The following is a 25,897-nucleotide window of genomic DNA, read 5'->3' as shown; positions in this document are numbered from 1 at the left end:
TCCAACCAGGGCCCATTGTAAGCCTTCTGGCAGAGGCAGTCAGGTTTAGATTTTTTATCTGTTGGTATATGATAGAGTCCATGATGCCATGTATCCAAACAATATGTTCTGGACCTCTGGCAGAAAAACAGCCCCACAACATTAAAGATCTAGCACCACATTTAACCGTGGGCATTGGGTACTTCTTCATCTCTGTGTGCACCAAACCCATCTCTGGTGTTTGCTGCCAAAAAGCTCTTTTTTTGTTTCATCTGACCAAAGAATCTGGTCACATTTGAAGTTCCAGTAATGTCTGGCAAACTGAAGACGCTTGAGTGTGTTGTTGGATGAGAGCAGAGGCTTTTTTTTCTTGAAACCCTCCCAAACAACTTGTGGTGATGTAGGTGATATCTGATATATTTTTTATTTTTATTTTTTGAGACTTTCTGACCCCAAGACCCAACTAATTTCTGCAGTTCCCCAGCTGTGATCCTTGGAGATTCTTTGGCCACTTGAACCATCCTCCTCACTGTGCGTGGAGACAATTTAGACACACGTCCTTTTCCAGGCCAATTCTTAAGATCTCCAGTTGATTGGAACTTGTTAATTATTGCCCTGATGGTGGAAAAAGGCATTTTCAATGCTTTAGCTATTTTCTTATAGCCACTTACCATTTTGTGAAGCTCAACAACCTTTTGCCGCACATCAGAAATATATTCTTCAGTCTAACCCACTGTGAATGATGATTAAGGGAATTTGGCTTGTGTGTTACCTCATATTTACACCCCTGTGAAACAGGAAGTCATGGCTGAACAATTTCATGTTCCTAGCCACCCAGGTGCACTAAAAAAATGTAAAATATGAATGAGAATATACTTCAGAAATATTTTGCTCCTAAGAATTTCTAGGGGTGCCAATAATTGTGGCCAACATGTTTGGGAGAAAAATATTAATATAATAATGAGATATTTCCCCTGTTTCAATTGTTCTACTTTAGTTAAAGGTTCGATTTGTTTTTGTTTTTTTGTTTTTTTGTGAATTTTTTGAATGAAAGTTCAAAAGGATAAACAATGCAGATTTTATTTCACAGCCTTCTTTGCTCTTATTTACCAAGAGTGCCAATATTTTTGGCCACAACTCTACATGCATTCAGGGTACATAATTTCTCTCTCTCTCTCTCTCTCTCTCTCTCTCTCTCTCTCTCTCTCTCTCTTTCTTTTTTTTTTTAAATAAATACATAAAAATAAATAAATAAACTACAAATTGAAATAATCTATAACACCAAGTTAAAAAGGGGGAATCACAGGCATTTCATTAATTGAGTAATAGTATATATTTAACCTGTTTTAACCTAGTTTATCCTTATACTTATACTTATTCTTATCGAGTGCAATACAGAACATAAAGAACTGTAACTAACCCTAGATGTAAACTGAGTGTCGTTACGTAAAGAATGGCAAGAAATTGTGAACAGGGAATAGGTCAAAGTACAAACTTGAAACTTATAATTATATATAAAAAAACAGTTATTATTAATATTTGGAGAGAAATTTTTTTTTGAAAAATATTTGAAAAATGTCAGGTGGTGTAACCAACATAGCCGCTTTGTTGACATGTGACAATTAAACCATAAAACAGAGAAGACACCTTTAGATCTTCATGACTGTGTGTGAAGTTTTTAAAACGAATCATATGTTGACAGATTTTCTTCAGGTCAAATAAAGTAACCCTAAGAAAACTTCTTGATAGTTATGGCTCAAAAATTCATTACATTTGTAAAAAACAAAACGAAACAAAACAAAAAAACCTAAGAATATATGAAAGTTTTTATTTTTATTTTTAATGTCATTAATGATATTTTTAAAGTCATTAAATAATTTTCTTTGTTGAAAATGACATTTTTCAATACTGGATGAAACCAACACGGACGCAAAGATGTAACACGTGTGTTTTTAAAGATTGGAACATCCAGTTCCCAATGTGCTCTAAGTCCTTGTGGTGGCGTAGTGACTCAATCCGGGTGGCAGAGGACGAATCTCAGTTGCCTCCGCATCTGAGACCGTGACTTGTTGTGCGCATTACCACGGAAACCGAGTGCGTGTGGAGGCTTCACGCTATTCTCCACGGCATCCACGCACAACTCACCATGCGCCCCACCAAGAGCGAGAACCACATTATAGCAACCACAAGGAGGTTACCCCATGTGACTCTACCCTCCCTAGCAACCGGGCCAATTTGGTTGCTTAGGAGACCTGACTGGAGTAACACACCCTGGATTCAAACTTGCGACTCCAGGGGTGGTAGTCAGTGTCAATACTCGCTGAGCTACCCAGGCCCCCTTTAAACTAGATTTTTAAAAGATTTCTCTTTTTTATTTTCTCGGACAACCTTATTTGTCAAGGACCCACAAACCAAATTGCATGATCGGCCAATCACAGTAGAAATTCTTGGCCACTGAATTTTAATTGGCTGTTGGTGGTAAATGTTTTATTTTTTTATTCTAATTTTAGGGTTTTAGGACTTGTAAGCATATGAAAACATTTGCTAAATTTTGATTTCCTTGATCAAACTGTTCCAAAGTTGTGAATTATTTTATTTTTTGTAGCACTCATATTTTGTCAAAATGAGACAAAATTTGGTGTATATCCTCAAAATATCCTGATGTCAATGTGAATCGTTAAATGTTTCATTAAATGTGAACTTTGAGTTCAGAAAATAATGGTCAATTAGTAATTGTGGACCACACCTTAATATTCCATTGGCCTGTATCTGTAAAACTATTTGGCAAATCAAAGTTTAAAAACCGCACATGCTTGTGAGTAGTAGGTGGGGTTTGGGATCTCTGACGCTCCGTTTTATGTCAGAAAAGTTCAAGCTCAAGAAACTGGACGTGGTTTGTTAGTAAAAGGCCAATCTGATCTGTTATTAGGCCTCAAGATTCAGGCCTGATTTGACTCTCCCTGAACAAAGTCATGTTCAATGGAATGATTGGATGGAGATTTGTAAACCGGTATGGCTAATGAACGGATTTCAATCCCCTGATACCTGAAAAAAACTAAATCCATTCCATGATTTCAGCTCTCCAATTCACTAGTTTAGGAAAATGGATGTGTGTGTGTGCACTAAGATTTGCATCAGTCACTACCTGCATGAGTGTCGCCTTGGCAACCTCATCAGAACCCGGTCGAAACCTGTCACTGCACAGGAAGTGATGTCATTAGCGTTGCCATGGGGACAGGTGCACTGTGGGTCCTTATGCTGAACAGAGACCTTTGCCTTAAGCTGTGTGTGTGCACTCAACAAATATATTTAGCTTATTTTTTAAAGATTTACACATTTAAAATGTAATAACAAAATCCCATTAAATTGAATTGTGTATGATTAAGAAAATTAAATGAATAAAACCTAAAATATTTAGTTTTATTTTATTAAAGATTACTCAATTTGATGGAATTTTGTTATGAAACTGAAATGCATAAATATTAAACTTATTTTCTGTGTGTGTTGTGTGTGTGTGTTAGTTTACTATGGCTATAGTTTGGGGACAAATGAAATAAGAACCAGGGACGTCTCTAATTGGAAAAAGTTTTAATATATATAATAATTCTTTAATTGCGCTCTATATAGTGATATGTGCCAAATCAGGCCCGTCATTTTCACCTTTTTCAGATTATTTATTTTTTTGTCAAACGATATGGGCTCTCGCAGATTTTAAATGTCTTCTCAGTTTTCATGATTTGTAAACAGTAGTCCATAAATGTGTAAAAATTATCATTTTGTTTCATCTTTTCAAATTAAAGTTGATCAAAGCATATTTGTTAGTTAAGTGTGTAAAAACATATTTGTTCATCAGCCAGATCTTTAGAAGATCTAAAAAAAAAAAAAAAAAGTTAATTGAATACCCCTGACAACGTTAATGTCAATAAACACACAGTATTAGGGGTGTTTAGTTGTGTTTTTCATGCTAACATGCTACTTACAATAAAAGTGCTTGCATGTAATAAATACAGAGAATTTCTTTCATCTGGATAATCTGACCATTATGGAGGACCAAATTACTCAAAATTCAATAAATATTTAAATAAATCATTAAATGCATAGAGAATGAATCCAATGCATCATTAAATTATTCTATAAATATTTAAATAAATTATTATATGCAGTCAATTAATTAAACGTATAATTAAATTCATCATTAAATGATTAAATAAATCATTAAATACATAGAGAATTAATTCAATACATCATTAAATTATTATATATTTAAATTAATCATTAAGTACATGGTGAATTAATTAAATGTATAATTAAATAAATCATTAAATGTTTAAATAAATCATAAAAAATGTAATTAAACATCTTTAAATTATTATAATATATATTCTTAAATCATTAAATTCATAGAGAATTAATTCAATGCATCATTAAATTATTATATAAATATTTAAATAAATATTTATATGCATAGTCAATTAATTAAATGTATAATTAAATTCATCATTAAATGTTTAAATCATTAAATACATAGAGAATTATTTCAGTGCGTCGTTAAATCGGTAAATAAAATGTATTTCATTTCAGCACTACCTTTTAAATCAATTTCATTTAAACAATAGCTCAGAGCTTCCTTTGGGATCTTTTTCATTTTAGCAAGAGAATTACCAACACACCATTCAAAGCAGGTGGGTGTAATTGAGCGACTCTCCTTCGAGATTTTCTCATTGGCTCAGAATATCAGCAGTCCAAAGAAATAGAGTGCGAAACGCGCAAAGTTTGATGAAGAGTGAAGAAGAAACAAAGAGCTGGCATTTGCTGAAAGATGGAGACCTCAGAGTCGATGCGGCAGCTGTCTGATCTACATATCTCACCTAAACAAACCAGAAAATCAAAAGAAATCGATTTTGAAAGGCGACGCCCACTGTCGTTGTGTGACATGCCAATAAACATAACCCTGAAAATGTAAAGACACGAAGCTCATGCGTAAACGTAAAATCAATGCTAAAATGAAAATGGATGATACATACTGCTGAAATAAAATACAAGGGACATTTAGTGTTCCCCTTCTGTCACTCACTCGACGTTGTGTCGATGAAGGGACACTAGGGGTGGCTTCTGGGAGCCCCAAACACCTCCAATCTTTGAGAAAAGGCCAATGAGAATTGGTGAGTGGAATTTGCATGCCACTCCCCCGGACATACGGGTATAAAAGGAGCTGGCTCCCCTGGGCGCATCGACAGCGCTACTGAGAGAGAGTATATATTTCTGCAAAGAGTATATTTTCCTCTATCAGAGCAACACATTGACGTGAACCGTCTTTTTAAAGACACGTCTTTTTAAGATGCCTTTCCGTCTTCGTGTGATTCCTGGATGCGGTCGTTATCTCTGATTGAGAGAACATGACCATGGCAACGTTGCGGTCGCGGCTTTCCTTCCTCCGAGGGAAAGCCATTCCAGCCGCCCCCCATGCTGCGCCTTCTACCTACGGGTACGAGGCCGGCCCAGCTGGCGCTGGAGGCGATTTGGGGATTTCAAAGGGCGTGGTCTCGCTGGGTAATTCCCCGCGGACCTCCCGTTCCCCAGCACACTCGTCTGCCCCGTCGAGTTCCGAGATGAGACCAGCTCGCCTCACGGCCAGCCTAACATCTCTCTCGGGGCTTGTGAGCACGATGAGTCTTTGATCGCCCCGTCGGAGAGCGCACTGGTGATGTCGGATGCCGAGGACTCGACTGGGCTGCCACCTTCGGGTCTGCCACTCAGTATTTAATTATTTAAATATGTAATTATTTAATGATGCATCAAATTAAATCACTATGTATTTAATGATTAATTTAAATATTTAATTATTTTTTTAATGATGCATTTAATTAACTCACTATGCATTTAATGATTTACATATTTATTTATTTATTTATTTGTTTGTTTATTTAATTTTGAGTAGGCCACCACATCTGCAGGAGCAGCTGCAGGTTGAGAAAGAGAGGTCGACACAAAGAACGAATGAAAGGAGAGAATATTATGCAATGATCTCTCTATCCATCCACTGCTTACAAACACTCTCCAACAACATTCACATAACGCTTACGTAAAGTTCACACAATCCACCCTCTAACTCCACAAACAGCACTTCTGTCCTCACAGGAACCATCGATTGCTCTGTGTATGTGAGTGCGAGTGTATGTGTATGTGTGTGTGAGTGTGTGTCTCTCTGTGTGTGTGTGTGTGTGTGTGTGTGTGTGTGTGTGTGTGATGTGTGTGTTTGTTTTCTCTGTTAATTAACTTCTCATCCGGTTGTCTGAATCAGCCAATCGCATCACTCTGCTAATTACCCACAGTTCACTTCAGGATTCACCTCACATTCAGTACCAAGTGACTCCTGCGTGTGTGTCTGTTTTACCTTTCATTGCGTGTGTGTGTGTGTGTGTGTGTTCATGTGCCTAATTAACAAATAAACAGAAATGCCATTTCTAGATTGGTGCAAAGTTCAGACTTGTTTGTGTATGTGAGTGTGTGTATGTGAGTGTGTGTCGCCATTCACTCATAATTAATTTATCTGTCTCATATAAAGTGTTATTAAAACGTTAATCACATCAGATTGTCTTCTGTTGTTCACTAATGAGATCTCTATCACACATACTCACTTTTATCAGCATATTTTGTTCCGTTTCTGTTCTTTGAAAAATAAATTTTTGTGTGGAAAGACAAACTTTTAATTGCTTACTGTAGTTAAATGTATTTTGCTTAGTAATTATAAGAATGAATCTCAAAAAAACCCGTCAAGAATATGTCTGGGTCATACTTACGCATAAAATGAAAAGAAAGAAAATGTATTTTTTTGCACTGTGACAATTAAACACAGTGAAATGTCACCTGGACATGATTTTTATCGGATTTGCTCATAATGTTTACACCGATCAGCCACAACAATAAAACCACCTGCCTAATATTGTGTAGGTCCCCCTCGTGCCACCAAAACAGTGCCAACCCGCCAACCTGCTATACTTCTCAGCACAATTGTACAGAGTGGTTATCTGAGTTACCGTAGACTTTGTCAGTTCAAACCAGTCTGGCCATTCTCTGTTGACCTCTCTCATCAACAAGGCGTTTCAATCCGCAGAACTGCCGCTCACTGGATGTTTTTTGTTTTTGGCATCATTCTGAGTAAATTCTAGAGACTGTTGTGTGTGAAAATCCCAGAAATACTCAAACCAGCCCATCTGGCACCAACAATCATGCCACGGTCCAAATCACTGAGATCACATTTTTTTCCCCATTCTAATGGTTGATGTGAACATTAACTGAAGCTCCTGACCTGTATCTGCGTGATTTTATGCACTGCACTGCTGCCCACACGCTTGGCTGATTAGATAATCACATGGATGATTGTTCTGGCCTCGCCCCTGCATGTAACTTAGCATCATTATACCCAAAAATGTAATATTGTTATGTTCATATGTAATCGAAAGAGAGCCGTCACAAACTCCCCCCCCATTTTTTCATTCGAATATCTCGGCCTCTGAGTGGACTATAATCTTAGTCTAGGTGTCATTATAAAGCTGATCCTCCCCTTTGCAATGATGTATAACATTGTATCATATATAGTCAATAACATATATTTCTGATGATTTGTTTTGCATGCTTTTCCTGCTGGATGGCATATTTTGTTCTGGACTTCTAAGATATAACATTGGATTATTCAGCCAAGCAATCTCACAGACAAGTAAACAATGGCTCATTAGAAAACTGCCTAAGGTAAAAGCAGATGTAAAGTTTTTAGCTATTTGGGACTAACAGCAGCAGTTATCAGAGCATAAAATGAGACAAATTGATGTCTCACAAATATCATATTTCACTTTGTGATTCTTGTGAAACTCTTTTAAACTGAGGTATTAGTGCAACAAAATAAAGTACAGTCTTGTTCCTGAGAATGAGAGCTTTAATTTGATATATGATTTGTCTATTTAAGTTCTATTTTAAAGACTTTTATGTTCATATTAATATTTCTACCACATGAACACTAGATGGCGCTTATTTGTTTTAAGGCCTTATTTGTTATTTTAAGTATCATAAGTGTGATGGTAGATGTGATGGTTATCTCTGAACAGATCAGATTTTAAGCTTTCAAACGATACCACATGTGCCTGACTCATACGTATACAGGGACGCGATATAGCGCCCCCCTTTGGACTTACTGGCGGGTCCACTGAATTTAAGAGGTTAATTGTATTTCTCATTCTGAATGTCACACTTTGTTAACGTGTATTTATATTCTAATTTTGGTGCTTTGTGTGTTTTCTTATTGAGTGTTACTGTTGTCTTTTGTGTAGTTTTGGATGTCGGCTTTAGCCACAACTCTTCCTGTACCATGTGGAGCTTTCATGCCTGTTTTTGTCATCGGTAAGAGTGTGTGCGGTTATTTCTTCTTCCTAAAAAGTCCTTGTTTTGAAGCATTTTCACCTTTTGTGACCGGTAATCTTTTAACCCTCCTATGGTATTCGGTCATTTCTGACCTAAATACATTTTTAAAATATAATAAAAATGTTATCTTTTATCTGAGCAGTACAAGACTTAGTGACTTTTCCTCCATTTTACATCTGAACATATAAAAAAAATTGATTCGATAAGTCTAAGTGGTCACAAAAAAAAAAGCAACACCTTTGGTATTCGCGGTCAAAATTGACCGACCATTGAAAGGAGAATTTTGCAGTTCATTTCTGTTTCTTGATATTCATTTTCTTGACATTATTATGCATTTACTTTGAGTTATTACATTTTATGTTTGAAATAAATTATTGGTAGAAAAATGTTTATCTTTGTAACACCATGGTCAGGTTTGATCGCAAGCATAATGACATTAACACCGACACATTAACTTCAAATCAATTTTAAAATGCTAAACCTTGACAGATAATAGTTTGATAATGTCTAAATATATATCTAAATGCATATCTTGTGATAAAATATAAAATTAGGTTTCAACAAGTCATTAGACTACACGGTATGTGTCTACAGTCATCTACTGTCTGTTACTGGCATGACATGATTTTCAAGTCATGCTATTTATATTTTGTTCTCCAGATGGCAGCAATCTGCCTCCAGTTTATGTCACATTCTCATATTTTCTTCATGTTTCAATTTATAGAAGTGTAGGTTCTGAATTTATAACTTGTATATGCAAATTAATAGTAAAATGTAGAAATGTGCATGTAGGTATGATCAAAATAGCATAAAATCCCAAAGAAATGCATAATTGTAGTGTTCTCAGGGAAGAAAACATTTTATCATTATCATCATCATCATCATCATCAAAAAAAGGGCAGTAAAAAAAAGTAAGGTGCCATTTTTGAATACCATAGGAGGCTTAAAATAGCTTGTGATATGATAATATGAATATAACATTGTCTTCCCCATTATTCAGTACCTTTAACTTAAACCTTTTGTAACTGTTAAATGTGCTTGTGTTGTAATATCTATTTAAGGCTATAATAGACATTTAGATGTAAGCTCTGGTCAAGCTCAGGCACCTAAACTTTATTAATTATAACTTGACTATTAATACAATAGTATGAAAATGAACAGGGTAGAAATACTGTTTAGAGCTAAAGTTAGCCATTACTCACTAACATGAATTCAGTCTTTTAAAATTGTACGTTTTATATAATGGGGACTTAAAATATGAAGCATGAAAATGTACTGCATAATAATTTTGTGTCTGTTTCAGGTGCCGCGTTCGGGCGTTTGGTGGGTGAGAGTATGGCCGCATGGTTTCCAGAGGGCATTAATACAGATGGCACCATCTACCCCATAGTGCCCGGCGGATATGCTGTTGTGGGTGAGAAACACACATATGTGTGTAAAAGCTTCAGACTGTTCACACAGACGTTCATCATAGTTAATTACCTATTATGGAAATGGGTCCATTGTTGCCATAGCGATTTTGAGAGGCATTGGTTTAATTGTATCGTGTTGTGTTGTGTACTTGTTTGCTTTTCATCGCTTTTCAAGATGAAGTCTTTGATTAGCAGTCACTGTATTTAATTATGAACTATAACTATACAAATCAGTAACAATAATCTATCTCTCTAACACTTGTATTTATGTTTATATCTTTAAGGGCAGTATAGAGGGGTTTAGATGCAATGGGCATTTTTTACCATTATGATGGCATTTTTTTTCTAACCATATAAAATGCACAACATACTATATCCATTAATAGATTGGCTTATAATTGAATAATATAAAATATATTCCCTCTATGTTTTAAATATTACTTGTTGAGCTTTGATGATAAATGACACCAGCTTGTTTTTAGAAATCGTTCCATGTCGTTCCAAACCTTTCTTTCTTTTTACTGTGGAACACAAAAGGAGATGTCAGGCTACATCTGCACTAATACGTTTGTGTTTGAAAAAGCTTTTATTTCACCACGTTTTCACCTTTCGTCCACACTGAGATGGCTTTTTGTCCAGCCAATATTGATCTTTTCGAAAACACTCTCCCAAGTGGAAAAAATTTGAAAAAGCCATCTTTGCGTTATAGTGTGGGCAGGGGAAATAGAGATATTCGAACGATGACGTATTTGTTGTCATGTGACACAGTCATGTGATCCATTCAACCCAAAACAATCAAGATGGCGACTCATGTTGTAGTGGGGTTGTTATGCCTACTATTCACTTTGATGGCATTGCCTTCAAATTCGACTAAAAGTTTATTCGGATATGCTGTCCAGCGGTGGAACAGGCGGATAATTGCATTTCAGACCGTACATGGAAATTAAGCTTTTTCAGATGTTTCAGTGTGGACAAGCAACTTTTTGGAAAACGTTTTTTCAAATTGATCCGTGTTAATGTGGACGTAGCCTTGTAACGATCCAAACAAATAATCTGAACGGTGACTGAGGCTAAACATTCCGTCAATCATCTTTTATGTTCCAATGGAGAAAGTCAAACAGGTTTGGAACAACGTGAGGGTGAGTAAATGATGACAGTATTTTCATATTTGGGTGAATTATTCCTTTAATAGCCTGTGTTAAATTTGACTGTCCTGCTTTGTTTTATATTATTATTATTATTTTGTTGTTTTTCTTTTTGGTTTATAAATAACAGTATTGTGTTAACCCCTTAAACTCTATGGTGCTATATCGAAAAAAGTTTACGCTTAAAACGTTAAAGTCTCTATATACAAAAGTCAATCATATGAGGTATGATTTAAAAGCTTAGAATGTCTCTTTTATGCTCTGATAACTGCTGCTGTAAGCCTCAAGTAGCCAAAAACTTTACATCTGCTTTTACCTTAGGCAGTTTTCTAATGAGCCATTGTTTACTTGTCTGTGAGTTTGCTTGGCTGAATAATCCAATGTTATATCTTAGATGTCCAGAACAAAATATGCCATCCAGCAGGAAAAGCATGCAAAACAAATCATAATATAATGTTTTATATCATCGCAGCTTTTTAATGACACCAAGATTGAGCTTCTAGTCCACTCAGAGGCCGAGATATTCAATGAAACACAGAGGGTGTTGCTTGAACTGAAAATTAGACTGAATGTCTATGGACGAGCACATCTGTGAGGGATAAAATGTGTTAGAGCGCCACCTACATTTCAGATCTGTATATTGTGATGGAATGTGATTCTGTTTTCTAGTGATTTCTACCATCTAGTGGAATAAAATGAGACTTTTCAAAGTGAGGCAGAGTGAACAGAACCAGAGTTACATGTTTACAAAGTTAGGACAACAACCACAACAAAATCAGTTTATCATAAGATTGTAAACACATGCAATATTATTTATGAATAATTGGAGTCTTTTATTTTTATTTGGGGGGTTCTCTGAAAAATTAGACCAAATTTTTGCAGTTAGTCCACAGTATGTGTGAAGGGTGAGCCTTTAAATTTGAGTGTGAAAAACTGCAGGTGGCTGCCCATAAATGCACCAGAGCATTAAAGGAACCACATATGGTTTTAAATCATTTTGTTCAAACTCTCTGTATAGGAGCGGCAGCGTTATCCGGAGCGGTCACACACACCGTGTCGACGGCAGTGATTGTGTTCGAGTTGACTGGTCAGATCAGTCACATTCTACCCATCATGATCGCTGTGATTCTTGCCAACGCCGTTGCTCAAAGTCTTCAGCCGTCCATCTACGACTCCATCATCCGCATTAAAAAACTGCCTTACCTGCCCGAACTCGGCTGGGGTAACCATGAGTAAGTCTGTCTGTCCACATGTCCAATCACAGTTTCATTTTTTGCTTTTATACTGTATTTGGTTTCTTCAACAGCAAAGTCTCACAACAGTGGTTGATTCTGCAAAGCCTTTATGTCAGATGTTCTCACGTGTTTGCAGGGTGCAGAACACAGAAGAATCTAGAACAGTATAATCATATTTTTAATGTCAGAACTGTTAGGGATGCACCGCACTGATACCTGGATCGGACATTTTTAAACGGATCGGGAATTGATCCGACGAGACTGATCCAAAACTAAAGCTCTATGTTAGTCATGGGTGTTACTGTCAAGCTCATAAAATCACCATTAAAGTAGTCCATATGACTTGTGCATTATGTTCAAAGTCTCTTGAAAACATACAATAGCTTTGCAAATCACAAAAGGATGTGTGTAATAAATAAATAGTCTTCCTTTGCTCTGCTTTGGACTGAGAGAACATCTCAGATGTATATGCTCGATTGTTCTTTTCGCTTACAACATGCGCTGAGAATGGCACTGAAGGAACTCTTCTGCAGCATCTGAGAGCCACATTTATATCTGCCAAGAGAACAATTACACACCAACAGCCTGTGTGTGTGTGTGTGTGTCTGTCTGTGTGTGTGTCTGTCTGTCTGTCTGTCTGTGTGTGTGTGTGTGTGTCTGTCTGTCTGTCTGTCCGTGTGTGTGTGTGTGTGTGTCTGTCCGTGTGTGTGTGTGTCTGTCCATGTGTGTGTGTCTGTCCGTGTGTGTGTGTGTGTCTGTCCATGTGTCTGTCTGTGTGCGTGTGTGTCTGTGTCTGTCTGTCCGTGCGTGTGTGTCTGTCTGTCCGTGCGTGTGTGTGTGTCTGTCTGTCCGTGCGTGTGTGTGTGTCTGTCTGTCCGTCCGTGTGTGTGTGTGTGTCTGTCTGTCTGTCCATGTGTGTGTGTGTGTGTCTGTCTGTCTGTCCATGTGTGTGTGTGTGTGTGTCTGTCTGTCCGTGTGTGTGTGTGTGTCTGTCTGTCCGTGTGTGTGTGTGTGTCTGTCTGTGTACGTGCGTGCGTGTGTGCGTGTTTGTGTGTGTGTTTTTGTGTGCGTGCGTGCGTGTTTGTGTGTTTTTGTGTGTGCGTGCGTGCATTTGTGTGTGTGTGTGTGTGCGTTTGTTTGTTTGTGTGTGTGTGTTTGTGTGTATGTGTGTTTGTGTGTGCGTTTGCTTATGTTTGTTTGTGTGTGTTTGTTTGTGTGCGTGTGTGTGTGTTTGTTTGTTTGTGTGTGTGTTTGTGCGTTTGTTTATGTTTGATGTGTGTGTGTTTGTTTGTTTGTGTGTGTGCATTTGTTTATGTTTGATGTGTGTGTGCGTGCGTGCGTGTGTGTGTGTGTGTGTGTGTTCTCAATGTTCACTGTGACCCTCTTGACTCTCTAAAGTCTCATAGCTCTGATCCTGAGGGCTGTTTACTGTATGAAGTTACTCTCATATGTATTTTACTGCAGTGGTTGTGTAACTGGCCTGTAGTACCTGCAGTAACTGCAGCAAAACTCCAGGCGAATCTCACAAGTGTATGGACAGTTTTCACACTGAAGTCTGTCTCTCTTTGTGTCTGCAGGAAATATAATATCCGTGTGGAGGACATCATGGTCAGAAATGTTCGTTATATCACTCTGAACTCCACATACAGAGACTTGCATGAGATTCTTCTGATGGGAAACCTCAAAACACTGGCTCTGGTGGAGTCTGCAGGTACAAACGCACATGGTTGTTTTGTTTAGCATAATAGGGACTTTCCATTGACTAACTCCATTGACACTAACCCTCACATAAACACAGTTCAATAAATTTAATTGTATTATATTATAATGAGTAATTTTATATTATTATTATTATTATATTATATTATATTATATTATATTTAATCGTGATTAATTGCATAATGTTTCATAATTAATCATGATTAATTGCAGATTTTGAAAGTGCTTAAATTTTACTCGCGCTATATATATATATATATATATATATATATATATATATATATATATATATATATACACTGTATTGCCAAAAGTATTCGCTCATCTGCCTTTAGACGCATATGAACTTAAGTGACATCCCATTCTTAATCCATAGGGTTTAATATGACGTTGGCCCACCCTTTGCAGCTATAACAGCTTCAACTCTTCTGGGAAGGCTTTCCACAAGGTTTAGGAGTGTGTTTATGGGAATTGTTGACCATTCTTCCAGAAGCGCATTTGTGAGGTCAGACACTGATGTTGGATGAGAAGGCCTGGCTCGCAGTCTTCGCTCTAATTCATCCCAAAGGTGCTCTATCGGGTTGAGGTCAGGACTCTGTGCAGGCCAGTCAAGTTCTTCCACACCAAACTCGCTCATCCATGTCTTTATGGACCTTGCTTTGTGCACTGGTGCGCAGTCATGTTGGAACAGGAAGGGGCCATCCCCAAACTGTTCCCACAAAGTTGGGAGCATGGAATTGTCCAAAATCTCTTGGTATGCTGAAGCATTCAGAGTTCCTTTCACTGGAACTAAGGGGCCAAGCCCAGCTCCTGAAAAACAACCCCACACCATAATCCCCCCTCCACCAAACTTCACAGTTGGCACAATGCAGTCAGACAAGTACCGTTCTCCTGGCAGCCGCCAAACCCAGACTCATCCATCAGATTGCCAGATGGAGAAGCGTGATTCGTCACTCCAGAGAACGCGTCTCCACTGCTCTAGAGTCCAGTGGTGGCGTGCTTTACACCACTGCATCCAATGCTTTGCATTGCACTTGGTGATGTATGGCTTGGATGCAGCTGCTCAGCCATGGAAACCCATTCTATGAAGCTCTCTACGCACTGTTCTTGAGCTAATCTGAAGGCCACATGAACTTTGGAGGTCTGTAGCGATTGACTCTGCAGAAAGTTGGCGACCTCTGCGCACTATGCGCCTCAGCATCTGCTGACCCCGCTCTGTCATTTTAAGTGGCCTACCACTTCGTGGCTGAGTTGCTGTCATTCCCAATCGCTTCCACTTTGTTATAATACCACTGACAGTTGACTGTGGAATATTTAGTAGCGAGGAAATTTCACGACTGGACTTGTTGCACAGGTGGCATCCTATCACAGTACCATGCTGGAATTCACTGAGCTCCTGAGAGCGGCCCATTCTTTCACAAATGTTTGTAGAAGCAGTCTGCATGCCTAGGTGCTTCATTTTATACACATGTGGCCATGGAAATGATTGGAACACCTGAATTCAATTATTTGGATGGGTGAGCGAATACTTTTGGCAATATAGTGTATATAATATATATATTTTATTTTCCTGTTAAAATGCATCAACATGTGGTGTGTGCTTCAGTGTAATGACTCCGGGCAGATGCACTGCAAAGGTTTCGCCCTGCTCCAGCCAATGTACGGTATATGCTGGTTTATGCTTTATTAACAGTAAATGCATTAATCGCAATTAAGAAAAATTAATGTGTTAAACTTTTACAATTAATCGCATACGTCAATGCATTAACTTTAACAGCTCTAATATAATATATTATATTTAGTGCTGTTAGTCGATTAAAAGTTTTAATCGTGATTAATCGCATCATTTTTCATAGTTAATCACGATTAATCGCTATATATATTTTTATTATATTATATTATATTGTACAGTGGCAAGAATAAGTATGTGAACCCTTTGGAATTAGCTGGTTTTCTGCATTAATTGCTCATAAAATGTGATCTCATCTTCATCAAAGTCACAAGTATAGACAAACACAATGTGCTTAAACTAACAACACACAAACAATTATAATCTTTCATGTCTTTACTGAACACTATTACATTATACTGTATTGTATTATATTATATAAATTATGTTATATTGTATTGTATTCTATTAAACCGTCAGGCGCTCCCCACAAGCTGATTTTAGGCTTTACGCTCCTTGTAAGGATATTTAGTCACACTGCACAATGTAGGCAAAACCTGTACTTAATACACACAAACTTCTGTGCTGTATTTTCTGTCTCAGAGTCCATGATCTTGTTGGGTTCGATTGAGCGTACTCAGTTACAGGCGCTCTTAACGCAGCATCTTAGTCTTCAGCGGCGACTAGATTACCTGCGAGAGCGTATGGAAGCGGAGAAAAAACGCATGTCTGTAGTCAGCACACCCAGCAGCGAGGAAGGGGGTCACAGGGTCAACCACGAGGTTCGCTTCCAGGTCAGAGGGCAAACGGTTATTGACTCGCATGATCATTATAATGAGCAGAACTATTTTTACCTTGAGTCAGTTCCTTTTAATGGCGTCATGATAGAGTGAGTGTGTTTGTTGTAGATCTTCACAGAAGAGTCGTCATTCCCCCCCGCTTGTCCTGTCTCTCCTAAACCTCTGAAACCTGCTCTGAAGAGATCGTCTGTAGCCGAGAAAAACACAGAGATTCCTACAAGTAATATCACACACACCTTTGACATTGAAAATCAGTCATTCCCTCTGCTTGTTCGAATTCCAGTTCATGAATTGTAAAGGTGCCCGTTCTAAAACAAGCCCAATCCTGCTTGCTACATTTTCTATGATGTCTTTATCTCTATCAGGTCCTCATGATTCTGGAATTGGCTTCAAACATTTACTCTGCACTCGCCCTCAGACAGACGCAGTGGAGGTGAGACGCTCTACAAATATCTTTCCAGTTCTTCTGCAACACATAAATCACATTACTGCACTCCTTAGATTCTCCTGCTGCTGTATTTTAAGTGTGTTTTTACTCTAATTTTCTTATGGAAGAATAATAACGTGGAGCACATCGTTGCTCCTGCCTTCAGACCGCCCAAACGTGTGAGGATTTCAGTCGTGGTAAGCGCCGCGAGAAAAAATTGCTCATCAAGTGATTGCGTCAACATCTCATAATCATAAACACCTTCCTCTCTCATGCCTGCATCTGACCTTTGACCTGTAGTAGCACTGGATAGGTTAATAAACTTTCATTTGTACAGTGCACTCAGTGGTATTTACTTGCTTGTTATTATTGTGCAATAAACATTTAACAGCACAGTCTTGTTGGAGTTATCAGGAATGCTTCTGATTGGCTATTCCGAAGCGTTTTGTTTTGATTGATCCAACTACTGCAGTTAAGGTTCAAAGGTCAGCAGCAATGCAGTGTAGTACACACTAGTAGGGATAAGGGAGACAAGCAAGCGTGCTTAGCTGTCCATCATCAGTCATACCATCAGATCTGGCCAATCAGCGCAAGCGGTGGAAAAGTGGGCGGGGCCAGTGATAGCCATAACACCTGTCCTGCTCACCTCATGTAAATCTCAGTCGCTCTATTGATACTGTAGTTTAGAAGTACGTTTTCATCTTTAACTCCACTGTCATTGCAGTTTATTACATTCTTTACATGTTCACTTCCCTTCTGGAAGAAAAACATTTTTAAAAAACCTTTTTGAAGTGACTATTTGAAGCGATTTAATAATAACATTGGTCTTAATTTTAGATTGACGATGTTACATTTATTTTGATTGTTGAATAGGTCAATGTAATTTAAAGTGTAAACAATTTCTCTTTTTGTAGTAGTTTGCTGTACAGTTTTCAGTGCTGGTTATGTTGAAATGTAGAACAGAAGTGTGTGACGTGTGTGTTAGGTCACGTTACGAACTCTTCAGTAGTCGTGCTCAAACAGAAGGCTAGTTAAGCTATAAGATTTTTCCCCTTTTTCTCCCAATTTGGAATGCCCAATTGTGGTCATGTAGTGATTCACCTCAGTCTGGGTGGTGGAGGACAAATCCCAGCTGCCTCCGCGTCTGAGATTGTCAACCCGTGCATCTTATCACGTGGCTTGTTGAGCGTGTTGCCATGGAGACATAGTGCGTGTGGAGGCTTCACGCCACCCACTGGGGCATCCACGCTCAACTCACCACGCTCCCCACTGAGTACGAACCACATTATAGCGACCACGAGGAGGTTACCCCGTGTGACTCTACCCTCCCTAGCAACCGGGCCAATTTGGTTGCATATGAGACCTGGCTGGAGTCACTCAGCACACCCTGGGATTCAAACTAGCGAACTCCAGGGGTGGTAGACAGCATATTTTACCACTGAGCTACCCAGGCCCCTGGGTTCAGTACAAGTTAAACTTAGTCGACAGCATTTGCCATAACAAAAATTAATTTAAACTCCAAACCAAATATAAACAACAACATCAAAACAAGCAAAAATCTGTATTACAGTGTGGCACTTACAATGGAAGTTAATGGGGCCAATCTGTAAATGTTAAAATACTCACTGTTTCAGAAGTATAGACACAAGACGTAAACAATATGAGTGTTAACATGATTTTACTGATAAAATCACTTATTAACCGCATCTGTGTAAAGTTATAAACAATTTGACAACAATGACTTAAACCCTAAAACCATAAACCCTAAAACGACTGTAAAAATGATGATTTAAACAACTTTACAGCTCAAATAATACATGAGTTTTAACAGAAGAATTAATGTAAGTGCTTTTATAAAATTATAAGCTTCACATTTCTGCCTTTAAACCCTCCAAAAATTGGCCCCATTGACTTCCATTGTAAGTGTCTCACTGGAACACAGATATTTGCTTTTTTTTTTTTTGTGGTTATCAGCATGCTGCCGATATGAGAACTTGTATTGAACCTTGAATATTCATTTCATGTTAATTTATAAATATACTACTGTTCATTGTTAGCTGATGTTACTTCATAATACATTAATATATGTAAACCTATACAACCTTTTAATGTACATTTTTAGTAACATTAATAGAGATTAACCCAACAATAAAAGAAAAATCGTCAAAATATTACTAACTACAGTCTTGACCAACACAAAATAGGTATCGTTTGAAAGTTTAGAAGTTCTACTTTCTAATGCATGTAGACATTATGACCAAAACTGAACAAGTGCTTTGAAATTTGCAGACAAATCAGAAGTGTTCAGTTTTGAAAATGTGTATATATATAAACAAATTGCACTGTACATTTTATTGTAATCAGTAAAAACATCAAACTGATCAAATAGTCATGTGTCATATGTTGTTGGAAAGCTCTCAAAGAGTAGAATACAACCAGCATATTTGTTTTACTCACATACCATTACTTAGAGGAGGTGATTATCTTTCAAACGAGTCCACACACAAGATAATCAGATGCACAGATCATTAGATAATCCACATGAAGCACAATGTTACATATGACCACCAGGAGATGGCGCCAAATACATGACACAGACTCAATGATGACTCAAATGACACAGAATGAAACTCATTCTGTGAAATCTCATTACTAAAATCATGTCTGCATGCTATGCAAACCTTTAGTCATTGTTGTGTTTACATGTGTAATTAGTTCTTATGTGCAATTATTATGTTTTATTTGTTTGGAGATGTTTTTGGACACTATGATAAATTATTTTTGTAATGTTATAACTTTTGATTGCTTTGTTGTATCAACACAACATTTTTCTCAGATACAGTTGACATGATTGGAAACAAAACAAAAGCAGTTTTTTTTTGGAGCCACCTTATTTACACCCAGAGATATATAATGTCAAATAAGAAAAATGAGTTCTCAGCAGTTTCTTAGGCTGAGAGTCTCAGAATGTATCATAATCTATATCATTAAAAAATTGGGAAAGTTTTCTTTACAATGATACCAAACACTCCCTCCTTGTTTTTGTTGTTTTTTTTTTCATTATAAGCCTTTAATTTTGTGTATGCCACTGAAACAGGAAATCTTTGAAAGCATCTTCAGAGCTTAAAGGTTTAATAAATGCTGTAAAAGTGTTGTTTACTGTTAATTTATAAACTAATGCATTAATGGTAGCACTTTTTAATAAGGTTAAATTTGTCAATATTAGTCAATGCATTAGATATATTTGAATATATTTTTACATTATTTATTATTCTTGGTTCATTTTAATCTTAAAAACAAAATTGTTCATTGTTAGTTCATGTTAATTAATAAACTAATGTCATTTACTAATGTTAACAAATGTAACCTTATTTTAACGTGTTAGCGGTTAACTAATGTTAACATACAAGAACAACAAATCTTTATAAATATATGGTTCTTGATATTTTCTAGTATTGCTGGTTTTATAAAATATGACAGAATTCAGTGTGTTTAAATAGATTGCATGCTTATGTATCTCAATTTTGCAGTCCATTATTCATCTGTTTTTGTAGTTGTGCAAAGGCAAGTGAATGTAGAGTTGTCTTCCTAAATACATCATTTAAATAAGTTGATTCGTGCAGACACGAGTCAAATACATCTAACATACACTGTAGATTTGTACAGATCTATCAGACGTGGTGTCAGTCTCTCAGATATACTCGTGTGGTAAATGGCTTTATCAGAGCGAGAGAATTATCTCGACCCGCAGGCTGCTTTCTGCTCATTAGATTACTCACACACTTTTACACAGAACCAGCACTAATGGATGGATGTTTTATTAATGTGTAGAGTGTGCTGCAAAGATTTATTTGCCTTAATGTATGTGTGTGTAATGTACGCATTATCTACACTGTGCTTCAACGATTCTGTAGGGAGGAGTTGGACTGCAGGGTGATGTCATTGATTACATTTAGTATCCGAGAGAGAGAGAGAGGATCTTAAATCTGTCGACTGCAAAGGCGGCACTTAGGGTTATTGATCAGATTTGTGTGTTTGTTTCCAGTGAGACAATATAACCGTCAACACACACACATATATTCCTCAGATTGGAAGTGACAAACAAAATAAATTGTTTATTCACAGTGTCTGCAGAATGTTATTGGCGAGAGCCTTACATATTCAGTCTTGTTGCTTACATAATTTCACTGCAAAGCACTTTACCTGAGTGAGCGCAACAGTTACTGGAGATGCTTAACCTTTGATCTGTCTGTCTCTCTTCAGGATGACCCAGATGCAGAGGACAATATGACAGTTCAAGAGGTCAGGACATAATCGATAGTGACTACATTTTGGGCCCCATAAGTATAGCAAAACAAGTGCACACACACACACACATTTGTCTCTTGCTCTGCAGATTGAGGAGTGGGAGGAGCAACAGCTTGATGAGCAGGTCAACTTCAACAATTGCAAGATTGACCCCGCCCCCTTCCAGCTGGTGGAACGCACTTCACTGCACAAGGTGTGTGTGTGTGTGTGTGTGTGTGTGTGTGTGTGTGTGTGTGTGTGTGTGTGTGTCTATGCTTAATACATATGCTGCACCACTACTGAATCTACAGAAAAACACACAATGCGACCAGTGTATGCCGATTCCAAAACGAATGACTCTTTGAGCTGGTTTTTTGAATCAACAGTGCTATCAGTGTAGTCCAATTCCTGAAAGAATGAATCTTTTGAGCTGGTTCTTTTGAATCTACAGCGTGAAACAAAGCGTGACCAAAGTAGTCCGATTCCTAAACAAATGACTCTTTTGAGCTGGTTCTTTTGAATCTACAGTGCAAAACACTGTTTGACCAGCGTAGTCCAATTCCCGAACAAATGACTCTAATGCACAGGTTCTTATGAATCTACAGCGTGAAACACAGCGTGACCAAAGTAGTCTGATTTCTAAATGAACGACTTTTTTTTTTTTTTTTTTTTTTTATCGACAGTGCAATCAGTGTTGTCTGATTCCTGAATGAATGACTTTTTTGAGCCGGTTCTTTTGAATCTACAGCGAAAAACACAGTTTGACCAGTGTAGTCCAATTCCCGAACAAATTACTCTTATGTGCAGGTTCTTATGAATCTACAGCGTGACCAGTGGAGTCCGATTCCTGAACGAATGACTCTTTTGAGCCGGTTCTTATGAATCTACAGCATGAAACACAGCGCAACCAAAGTAGTCAGATTTCTAAATGAACGACTCTTTTTTTTTTTTTTTTTAATCGACAGTGCAATCAGTGTAGTCCGATTCCTGAATGAATGACTCTTTTGAGCTGGTTCTTTTGAAACTACAGCACGACAAGTGTAGTCTGATTCCTGAACGAATGACTCGTTTGAGCTGGTTCTTTTGAAACTGCAGCAACACAAGTGTAGTCCGATTCCTGAACGAATGACTCTTTTTGAGCTGGTTCTTTTGAATCTACAGCACGACAAGTGTAGTCCGATTCCTGAACGAATTACCCTTTTGAGCTGGTACTTTTGAAACGACAGCCTGAAACTCAGCGCGACAAGTGTAGTCCGATTCCTGAATGAATGACTCTTTTGAGCTGGTTCTTTTGAAACGACAGCCTGAAACTCAGCGTGACAAGTGTAGTCCGATTCCCGAACGTATGACTCTTTTGAGCTGGTACTTTTGAAACGACAGCCTGAAACTCAGCGTGACAAGTGTAGTCCAATTCCTGAACGAATGACTCTTTTGAGCTGGTTCTTTTGAAACTACAGCACGACAAGTGTAGTCCGATTCCCAAACGAATGACTCTTTTGAGCTGGTACTTTTGAAACGACAGCCTGAAACACAGCACGACAAGTGTAGTCCGATTCCCGAACGAATGACTCTTTTTGAGCTGGTTCTTTTGAAACTACAGCACGACAAGTGTAGTCCGATTCCTGAATGAATGACTCTTTTGAGCTGGTTCTTTTGAAACGACAGCCTGAAACTCAGCGTGACAAGTGTAGTCCGTTTCCCGAACAAATGACTCTTTTTGAGCTGGTTCTTTTGAATCTACAGCACAACAAGTGTAGTCCGATTCCTGAACGAATGACTCTTTTGAGCTGGTACTTTTGAAACGACAGCCTGAAACTCAGCGCGACAAGTGTAGTCCGATTCCTGAATGAATGACTCTTTTGAGCTGGTTCTTTTGAAACGACAGCCTGAAACTCAGCGTGACAAGTGTAGTCCGATTCCTGAACGAATGACTCTTTTTGAGCTGGTTCTTTTGAATCTACAGCACGACAAGTGTAGTCCGATTCCTGAACGAATGACTCTTTTGAGCTGGTACTTTTGAAACGACAGCCTGAAACTCAGCGTGACAAGTGTAGTCCGATTCCTGAACGAATGACTCTTTTTGAGCTGGTTCTTTTGAATCTACAGCACGACAAGTGTAGTCCGATTCCTGAACGAATGACTCTTTTTGAGCTGGTTCTTTTGAATCTACAGCACGACAAGTGTAGTCCGATTCCTGAACGTATGACTCTTTTGAGCTGGTACTTTTGAAACGACAGCCTGAAACTCAGCGTGACAAGTGTAGTCCGATTCCTGAACGAATGACTCTTTTTGAGCTGGTTCTTTTGAATCTACAGCACGACAAGTGTAGTCCGATTCCTGAACGAATGACTCTTTTGAGCTGGTACTTTTGAAACGACAGCCTGAAACTCAGCGCGACAAGTGTAGTCCGATTCCTGAATGAATGACTCTTTTGAGCTGGTTCTTTTGAAACGACAGCCTGAAACTCAGCGTGACAAGTGTAGTCCGATTCCCGAACGTATAACTCTTTTGAGCTGGTACTTTTGAAACGACAGCCTGAAACTCAGCGCGACAAGTGTAGTCCGATTCCTGAATGAATGACTCTTTTGAGCTGGTTCTTTTGAAACGACAGCCTGAAACTCAGCGTGACAAGTGTAGTCCGATTCCCAAACGAATGACTCATTTTGAGCTGGTTCTTTTGAATCTACAGAACGACAAGTGTAGTCCGATTCCTGAATGTATGACTCTTTTGAGCTGGTACTTTTGAAACGACAGCCTGAAACTCAGCGTGACAAGTGTAGTCCGATTCCTGAACGAATGACTCTTTTTGAGCTGGTTCTTTTGAATCTACAGCACGACAAGTGTAGTCCGATTCCTGAACGAATGACTCTTTTGAGCTGGTACTTTTGAAACGACAGCCTGAAACTCAGCGCGACAAGTGTAGTCCGATTCCTGAATGAATGACTCTTTTGAGCTGGTTCTTTTGAAACGACAGCCTGAAACTCAGCGTGACAAGTGTAGTCCGATTCCCGAACGTATAACTCTTTTGAGCTGGTACTTTTGAAACGACAGCCTGAAACTCAGCGTGACAAGTGTAGTCCGATTCCTGAACGAATGACACTTTTGAGCTGGTTCTTTTGAAACTACAGCACGACAAGTGTAGTCCGATTCCCGAACGAATGACTATTTTTGATATGGTTCTTTTGAAACTACAGCACAACAAGTGTAGTCTGATTCCTGAACGAATGACTCTTTTGAGCTGGTTCTTTTGAATCTACAGCCTGACCAGTATAGTCAGATTCTCAAGACACGTTTTTAACAGTTGAAGTTCTTTTTAGCTTGACACGCTGTCTAAAAGAAGACATTGGAAAAAACGGTGAGATGCGGTACAATGGTCAAAGACGTCCATCATGCGTGTTTACATAATCTCAATAATACTTTTTCAACCATTTCAACATCTTTCTCTCTCTCTCTCAGACTCACACCATCTTTTCTCTGTTGGGTTTGGATCACGCTTATGTCACCAGTATCGGACGACTTATTGGGGTTGTTTCACTAAGAGAGGTGAGAGGACGCACAGAAACAATTCTCTGCTAAATCAAATTTTCTGTCAGTGGAAAATGCAGATTGTCACATATCGCTTGGAACTGACTGTGTATATTTGCTCTTGTCCGTATTGTAGTTGCGTAAAGCTATCGAGGGCTCTATGACGTTGAAGGGGGTGAAAGTGCGCCCGCCGCTGGCCAGTTTCCGTGACAGCGGGACGAGCGGTACCAGCAGCGAAAGCGAAGCCACTGAACTCCACAAACTGTGGGACCGTCACACGAGCCTGACGCTGCCCAGAGAACACCAACCAAACACCTCCGATTCAGACGAGAAGTCCCAATGATGTCAGAGTGTGAAAAGAGGCCGATCACACAAACTATTTATTCCTTTTATTCAGACACTTTCTGCAGACCTCCAAAAATCCTCCGCCTCTCTTTTTATTGGTGGATTCATGGATCTCAGAGCTTCCTGTCTTCACTTTCTATGCTTATTCAATTTCGCTTTGGAAAATCAGGGACTCTTTAAACTTCGTCCTGTCCCGTGTCAACGTGTGTGTGTGTCTTTGTACAGTGCATCCGGAAAGTATTCACGGCGCTTCACTTTTTCCACATTTTGTTATGTTACAGCCTTATTCCAAAATGAATTAAATTTTCCTCAAAATTCTTCAAACAATACCCCATAATGACAACGTGAAAGAAGTTTGTTTGAAATCTTTGCAAATTTATTAAGTATTCACAGCCTTTGCCATGACACTCAAAATTGAGCTCAGGTGCACCCTGTTTCCACTGATCATCCTTGAGATGTTTCTACAACTTGATTGGAGTCCACCTGTGGTAAATTCAGTTGATTGGACATGATTTGGAAAGGCACACACCTGTCTATATAAGGTCCCACAGTTAACAGTGCATGTCAGAGCACAAACCAAGCCATGAAGTCCAAGGAATTGTCTGTAGACCTCCGAGACAGGATTGTATCGAGGCACAGATCTGGGGAAGGGTACAGAAAACTGTCTGCAGCATTGAAGATCCCAATGAGCACAGTGGCCTCCATCATCCGTAAATGGAAGAAGTTTGGAATCACCAGGACTCTTCCTAGAGCTGGCCGCCCGGCCAAACTGAGCAATCGGGGGAGAAGGGCCTTAGTCAGGGAGGTGACCAAGAACCCGATGGTCACTCTGACAGAGCTCCAGCATTTCTCTGTGGAGAGAGGAGAACCTTCCAGAAGAGCAACCATCTCTGCAGCACTCCACCAATCAGGCCTGTATGGTAGAGTGGCCAGATGGAA

At 38.5% G+C, this 25,897-nt stretch overlaps 1 protein-coding gene across 1 annotated transcript in view; it reads left to right on the top strand.

Moving 5' to 3' along the window:
- Positions 1-25,135, top strand: part of LOC127421849 (chloride channel protein 2-like) — a 68,230-nt gene extending 43,095 nt beyond the window's left edge. Inside the window, exons 13-24 of the mRNA XM_051665024.1 lie at positions 8,304-8,373; positions 9,698-9,808; positions 11,970-12,183; positions 13,764-13,897; positions 16,178-16,368; positions 16,483-16,594; positions 16,740-16,807; positions 16,930-16,998; positions 21,065-21,103; positions 21,198-21,302; positions 24,545-24,631; positions 24,750-25,135. Of these exons, the coding sequence (XP_051520984.1) occupies positions 8,304-8,373; positions 9,698-9,808; positions 11,970-12,183; positions 13,764-13,897; positions 16,178-16,368; positions 16,483-16,594; positions 16,740-16,807; positions 16,930-16,998; positions 21,065-21,103; positions 21,198-21,302; positions 24,545-24,631; positions 24,750-24,956 (1,407 nt within the window). The 3' untranslated portion in view covers positions 24,957-25,135. The remainder of the gene's footprint in view (positions 1-8,303; positions 8,374-9,697; positions 9,809-11,969; positions 12,184-13,763; positions 13,898-16,177; positions 16,369-16,482; positions 16,595-16,739; positions 16,808-16,929; positions 16,999-21,064; positions 21,104-21,197; positions 21,303-24,544; positions 24,632-24,749) is intronic.
- The last annotated feature ends 762 nt before the right edge of the window (positions 25,136-25,897 follow it).

This window comes from Myxocyprinus asiaticus, chromosome 31, assembly GCF_019703515.2.
Source record: "Myxocyprinus asiaticus isolate MX2 ecotype Aquarium Trade chromosome 31, UBuf_Myxa_2, whole genome shotgun sequence".
Classification (NCBI taxonomy): Eukaryota; Metazoa; Chordata; class Actinopteri; order Cypriniformes; family Catostomidae; genus Myxocyprinus; species Myxocyprinus asiaticus.
The sequence above is the reverse complement of the archived record's forward strand: the minus strand, read 5'-3'. Positions and strand labels throughout refer to the sequence as shown.